Source organism: Etheostoma spectabile, chromosome 23, assembly GCF_008692095.1.
Source record: "Etheostoma spectabile isolate EspeVRDwgs_2016 chromosome 23, UIUC_Espe_1.0, whole genome shotgun sequence".
Lineage (NCBI taxonomy): Eukaryota > Metazoa > Chordata > Actinopteri > Perciformes > Percidae > Etheostoma > Etheostoma spectabile.
In genome coordinates, this window is record NC_045755.1 from 942186 (window position 1) to 949685 (window position 7500).

At 39.7% G+C, this 7500-nt stretch overlaps 1 protein-coding gene across 2 annotated transcripts in view; it reads left to right on the plus strand.

Moving 5' to 3' along the window:
• Positions 1-7140, plus strand: part of sult4a1 (sulfotransferase family 4A, member 1) — a 68605-nt gene extending 61465 nt beyond the window's left edge. The window contains exons 6-8 of one of the 2 annotated variants that reach the window (XM_032505320.1): positions 1406-1544; positions 3273-3353; positions 5474-7140. In XM_032505320.1, the coding sequence (XP_032361211.1) occupies positions 1406-1544; positions 3273-3304 (171 nt within the window). In that variant the 3' untranslated portion in view covers positions 3305-3353; positions 5474-7140. The remainder of the gene's footprint in view (positions 1-1405; positions 1545-3272; positions 3354-5473) is intronic. The other variant, XM_032505319.1, reaches the window with a different exon arrangement.
• The last annotated feature ends 360 nt before the right edge of the window (positions 7141-7500 follow it).

Genomic DNA, 7500 nt, shown 5'->3' on the forward strand with positions numbered 1-7500 from the left:
GCTCATATGACAAGGCGACAACACTTGTCTTTGCAAAAAATGACTCAATGGGCTTTACCAAGCGTGAATATTAGAACACTTTTTGACAGTTTCTTTTTGCACTGAAACATTATTACAAAAGCTGTTGGGATTAAAATGAGCCATTTCTTGTAAATAAATCTTGATTAGAAATATATTTCAGCGGCACTTCAGGTCAATTTGTACACAAGCGACAAGACTTTTGTCAGGGACTGTACATGTACTAATAGAGAGATGTCAAAGTGTGTGTGGGGGCTGCCCATGGAAAAGCGCCCCGAGCAGTTGGGGGTTTGGTGCCTTGTTCAAGAGCACCTTGGCAGTGCCCAGGAGGTGAACTGGCACCTCTCCAGCTACCAGTCCACCAGCATACTTTGGTCCGTATGTGGAATTGAACCAGCAACCGTCTGGTTCCCAACCCAACTCCCTTGACTTTAGGAAAAGTGACACGCTGGACACAAGTTAGGGTTAGGGTTTGAAATCCTGTGTTGTTTGACCCATCCACCACCTCAATGTTGAGCTTTTCATTTATGTATTCATAAGGACAGCGTACATTCATTAAGATTTCTGCAAATGTGGCAGTGTAAGCCAGCCGGCTAATTTCCAACTGTAGTCCTTTGGCAAGATGTTATGAGAACCATCGATTGACTTGGACAGTTGTTCCCAGATGTCAAGTCAGTTACCAATCACTACAGTTATTGCTCTTAATGCTATGTCATCTTTAGGCGCCGCAAAGCTGCTGCTCTACCCGGTGAAGGGTGCTTTTTGCGTCTCATCGGATGCCCAAGTTGCTCATTCGCTGAAAGTTTCAAGCGTCCTGGTTTACTTTGGTGATATGTGGCCTACTGAATATGCGCAGTAGTGTTTCCCTGCTGTCCCACCCCTGAGTTCCCTCTGGGTCAATAGACTTTACATTGTGTTGATGTTCTCATATAATTTTTCTCTGCTTGAGAAATTTTTTTCCAACAAAAAAAGTCCATTGATAGTATACTAATACTATAAAATAAAAATTGCATACTAATACACTAAAACAAGATGATGACAATGGTAACCATTGTAACTGCTAAACATTAGCATGTTAGCTTTGTCATTGTGAGCATGTTAGCACATTAGCACTAAAGCTTAACCCTTGTGTTGTCTTCTTGTCAACCATTTTATTGCTTTTTCCAACATTTTTGTTTCATGTTTTTGGTGTTTTTTCCAAAGTTTTGTTGATAATTTTTTTAACGTTGACATTTTCAGAGCTTATTTCAATGGCCCATTTTTTTGTGAAAAAAAAGAAAGGAAGAGTAACTGAAAACGGGTCAAATTTGACCCAAGGTTAAGAATTCAAGAGGGAGGCAGGTTTTCTCTGTATTTGTGTGTGATATTGCTCTCCTCTGGTGTCCAGGATCTGGGGACGCTGGTGGAAAATTTAGCCCGGTTCCTTGGTGTTTCCTGTGACAAGGCTCAGCTGGAGGGCATGGTGGAGAGCTGCAACCAGCTTATTGAGCAGTGCTGCAACTCGGAGGCGCTGTCCATCTGCAGAGGTGAGTGGGAGAGGAAATAGAAGAAGGAAAACCCCGCTCACTTCCTCTTGTCTGGTAGCTAGGCAGAGTTCTGTGTGAGTTCTGACTTACTAAGAGGTCTGTGTTTCGTTGACACTGAAACTATTTTTAATTACACCTTCACTGGATCTGACATTCTTCTTTTTGGCTCCATCAGCTTATGATTTTACAGTTAGAGTCCCATGGCTGTATATATGGGTCTTCAATTAGCCTAAGTGATATAATATTTTTGTGAATTCCAAACAGTGTGGAAGATGTTTACAAGACTCATAGACTACTCTCAAATTGCATAAAATTAATTTTATTCTAAGTGTCTGTGTGCATCTGGCAGAACAGAAAAGTAAAAAAAGTCACTCATTATTTCCATGTATGAGTGCAAACAAGCAGTTCCTGGTAGAAGACAGAATTAAATCAGCATTGTGGTAATGCCACAAGTTTTAGATATGGTTGGGAGGAGGAGGGACTGAGAGGAGAGAAAGCAAAATGTAGTTAATGTTCCTCTCTCAGAGCCATTAGATCTGGCTAATGGTGATCTCATGATATCATCTGAGCTACCGGAGCCAAAGCTATTTAAAGACCAGGGAAGGAGAAAAAACAAATCATATAACTGCATATCTTCTTCCGTTTTTAGAATCTGCTGTGAAGCTGTAGGGATCAATACGATTGTTGAATGGGAAGTTATCTTAGGCCAATAACCTACGTCCTCCCAAATTACAAAAACAGGATCTTCCTTATCTCTAGTGTCTATGCAATTTTGACATTGACAAAAAAAAATTGACTGCAACTTCTCTTTTTGAGATCGGTGTCCCCGTTCCCCTGGATAATAGACAGAACACACACAAACACGCACGCACGGACACACACACAGGCCGGCACTATCATTGATCTTGCTATACAACACCTTAAGTGGTTACTCTAATAGTGTCCCATGTAGCAGAGTGTACTAGGGTGCAGGGTTATATGTGTTTTTTTTTATCAATCAATTAAATCAATCCATCAATCAGTCAGTTAGTCAGGTTTGCTTATTCATCATTTGGTGTAATTTCCATATCTCACCATTCAGCCAATCACATGCCTCGTAAGCAAACAAGCTCAAAACAATCAACTGCTACCAGATTAAGCCAGTTAGCTCCTGTAAGCTAGAGAAAAAACAACGTCTAGCTTTACAGTAAAAGACAGTGGGCATTTGATTGGTGGAAGGTCACCACTGTCATGAAGGATCGCAGTTATAAAATTAAAGTCTGTGTGAAAAATGCCACAATTAAATAAAAATGTAATTAATAATAAAATAAAACCACCAAACTATTTATACATATGATTATTTATTTAATATTGTCCTTTTTAAAATGTATTCAATATTGAGCGCTTTCACAATTATCCAAATAGGTCATGTGATCTTCAGGTTGTGTACATGGATAGTTTTTTTTTTTCATTTAATTTAAAGGTTGAGAAAATTATACCACCACCATGTGGCTACATGTTGCATCTACTACCCAGCTTGCAATTCAGCTACATACTGTTGAATTCAACCTGCCCACCATGATATTACCCTCTTTGAGTTTCATGTAGACGTCTTTCATTTTTATTCCCTAATTTGTTGAAATTATTCAGTTTGGTTTTTGTTTCCATTCCTATTTGTATTTTAGTTTAATTATGGTTTCTGTCATGTGTTGTTTTTATTTTTTTCCCATGTAATTCTTTTCTTTTTAGTGCATGGAAGTCTGGTGTCTGATGTGCTCTAGGCTTAACACACAGCTGTCAGTCTGATCCGTCTTACACACGTCACAGCAGGTGAGTCCGAGCCCCGGCAGGCTGCATTCACTCTGCAGCTGAAACTGTCAGATGAGATTCAGAATTCATCAGAATTCACATGGACTTTACATTACATTCAACATTCAGAATAATGCAGAGTAACAAGGCAACAACTCCTGAGCAGGGTTAGGGTTAAATACTGAAGCAATGTTGTTCAAATGGCAGAGATCTTCAACAGGGGGTTCACGACCTCCTGGGGGTCCTCAGTCATTGCAGGCGGTCCACTACATTTAAACATACATAAAATGGCCTGTAGGTACAGGTGCCACATTGGAGCCATCTACAGATACAGGTAAGCTTAAGGATTCACCATGAATTCCACATTTATTTTTTAGATTAAAATAAGTATTGTTTTAATACTTAGTATTGTAGGGCACCATGAAAAGGTATGTGTATAGGCTTTAGGCGACCCAACACATTATTGCGGGCCAGTTTTATTGTAGCCCAGTTTTATACAATATATGTAGTAGGGGGTCCCTGCTCGTCTCTCTTTCAGGTTGGGGGTCTTAAAAAAGGATATCTCGCCCCCTTATTTTTTATTTATCTATTGCATTGGAACAGGAAATTAAGACCAAACTCAAACAGTTTATTTCCTCCTACAAATGAAGAATTAACCCATCCAGCAACATTTTGTTGAAAGAGATAAAAAAATGAAAAGACAACTATTAGACAAGTCATCCAATACACCTGTATTTTTGGTCTTTTTTAAGATGTATATTTAAGGGCATCAAGGAATAATAAGAACTACATAGTGTATACATATACTTTGTATATATAACTGGGTTAAACAACCATCATAGCAAGATGTTGTTGTTCTTAATGCGTTATCAAATATGCAATATGTGCCATCTGAAGAAAAAACAACTAGTTTTATTATTTTAGGAAAGTTAATTTAATTTAAAGCATTTTGTGTAAATGGAAAACAAATGAGCACATGAGGATTCATTTGGGTCTTTCTATCTCCTTCAAAATGACATGCTCTTACTGTGAGGGAAAATGTGGTGTAGTCAATCCCACTGCTTATGATTCATAAATTGAAGAAAGACATTTCAGAAATTAAAGTAAACAAGGATAGAATGAGAACGCTCTCTGTGGAGAAAAAGATCATTTTCTCAAATAATGAACTGGTTTTAGTAGTTAGGGCATGGATGGTAGTTCTAGTGGCTTCCATGATAAATAATTAAGACGTGTTGGTATATTTCTTTTAAAAACAGAGTCATTTAAGCATGGAGGTGTTATTAAAATGAAACCAGATACTGTGTAGATCACTTTCAAAACTGAGTGTAATATCAAAGAATTATGTAGCTGCTGCATCCACTGCCACCCAACTCTGTTCCATGAGCACAATGTCTATAGGGAAATATTACCTGGTCCCAGATATGTTGAGTGGTAATTTAACAATAAATCAAAAACAAATTTGTAAGACCAAGTAACAAAGCGGGATCCACCTTAATGTCCTTATCATGTCAGCTGATATTGTGCTTCAAAGTTCAATTTATCAGTATACAGCATAGAAAATATGTTTAGAAATATATGAAATATGGATACCTGGGTAGCTCACCTGGTAGAGCAAGTGCCCATATAGAGAGGATTACTCCGTGACGCCGCAGCCGCGGGTTTGACTCCACACTTTGGACCTTTGCTGCATGTCATTCCCCTTTTCTGTCTTCAGCTGGCATATAAACCCAAAGGGCTAAAATGCCCAAAAAAATCTTGTTTTCATTTTAAACAAATTGTACAGCTGAATACAAAACACATTTTCTACAAACTCAGTCTGCCACTTATAAATAAAACTGTTCCAGAGCTGCTTCCATGGTATCAGAGTTTTGGATAGTCACCAGGGAAACATTAATTGGTCATTTGACAAGCGCTGGGAAGATTGGCAGAACCGGCAGCCATGTGACAGAACTCTGATCCAATGGAAATCACATTTGGCAGATTGACAGCACTCTAGCCCAATGGATTTGGGGGGTCGCCAACCCTTGCCCCCCTTCTAGACCCTGCTCTTGGGTGCAGGACACCATTTTGGTGATCTGTTCTAACTTAACGATTTATTCCAATTTAAAATTGTCCCCTCTCCCTGTGTATCCTGCCTGCAGGTCGTGCAGGTCTGTGGAAGGACGTCTTCACAGTGTCTATGAATGAAAACTTTGACGCTGTGTACAGACAGAAGATGGGCAAGTCCGACCTGACCTTTGACTTCTGCCTGTGAGGAGTACCTGACGCCACTCTCTACCCTCACGGATCTGCTCCAGTACAGTTGACCAAACCCACGCTCCTACTGTGGGAATACACTCCAAGACTTTTCCCAGAATGCAATATGTCTCAAGTCGACATCAAAATTCCACCCTTGTAGACTGATCAAAATCAATCCAGATTTATTGGGAATTTATTGGATTTTCTCAGTCAATAGTTAAACCAAACCTCCCTCAACCCCTACCTCCACAGTATGCTCCCACTGCTGTGTATGTATATGTGTATATAGTAACCAGGGTTCGACTGATAAATGTTTTTTTGAAGGCCGACATCAATACTTGAGCTGAAGCATTTCTTTCCAAATCTCCCAATATGACCGCGTTCACAACAGGGATTCAAGCTACATGCAGGTATTTGTGACTGAAATACAGAGAAAATCACGCACACAATATATCTGAACATAAAAAAACAACCAGTTCAGCAGGATTACTCTCTATTTTGTTGTTGATCCATTAAGGCCAGGGTATGCTAGAAAGGAATAAATGCTAGGTAATTTGGTTGGCAGAACGCTGAACGAGACATTTTTTGGCAACCAAAATGTTCCAATGAACTTTAACAAGATAAAAACACAGAGTGAAAGGGTCAGGTTTATGATGAAAACATGGACAACACCAAAAATCAATTGCAATTAAATTGTATTAATAGTGTCAAATCCCAACAGGAGTTATCTTAGGACACTTTACAGATAGAGTAGGTCTAGACCACACTCGATAATTTCCAAAGACCCAACAATTTCCCATGAGCAAGTACTTGTGCCACAGCACACAGTGCCATGGTTAGCATTGCCAAGCTTCTATCATGATTGACAGGTCAGCGTGTAGCCACACCCTTAAAGCTCTGCCTGCTTTATTGTCAATTATTAATAGATGGAAAAATAATTTTAAAAAATGAAGATAGTAGGAACATTTCCCCATGGGCTATAGAAAACGGACATCTTTTTGCACCCAGGGGAGTCACCCAATGCTAGAAGTTAAAGTTCCACTTCTGCATTGGCTTCACTTTTCAGACCCAGAAGCTTCGTCCATCATTTTAAGTCTATGGGTGCAACCAGAAATCCATTCGGTTGAATTCAACTAAGAAGTGGTGAAAATCTTTTTTTTGCCTGAACGTTTTTGCTCTTATTAAATGGGAAAAGCAAAGGCACTTGGGCCGTCTAGAAGGGTCGTTTTGGGCCACTCGAACTGATGAGGACACTTAAGCTTAATTTCGACAGCATGATTGATTTACCTCGGCTCCACTTGACTCAACTCGCGTTTGGTACAAGTTCTTTTTCGTCTCCCCAAAAGAACAAGTCGAGTTGAATAGAGTTGTGCCACACCATGCAGTGGAAATGCAGCGATAGTCTGCTCAAGTTCACCCTCCACACAAAAAAGCCTGTGAGAGAACAGACATCTCACTCTGACTTATTTGCAGCGTTGATCAGCCACACATATCTGTACATAGCCTCAGTAATAGTCTGTTGTTGGAGGGTGTCAGGTGGATAAACCTTCTGAAACATTTACGCCACCATGAAACACTAAACCCCTGCAGAGGGGCTCACATTAATGCAAACAGTTTTATAGGAGGTAAGTAGCTCTATATGTCAGGCCACACACACTAATACAATAAGTAAGTAAGGAATTAACTTGCCTAGCATGTATGGTGATTATATTGTAACTGAACAAACTGCTCAAATAGAATAACAGGGTTTCCATCTGCCCTTGAATCTGACAAACCTGTGTATCAGTTGAACCCTCAAACTGAGTGCATTACCTGTTGTAATGACGCAACAGTGGTTTCAAGCCAGGTAGACGCATGGAAGGTAACTGTTAGAAGTGAAGCCAGTCACGCCTCAACCAATCCAGCAGCTCAGTGTGTTGTGTGTGTGATC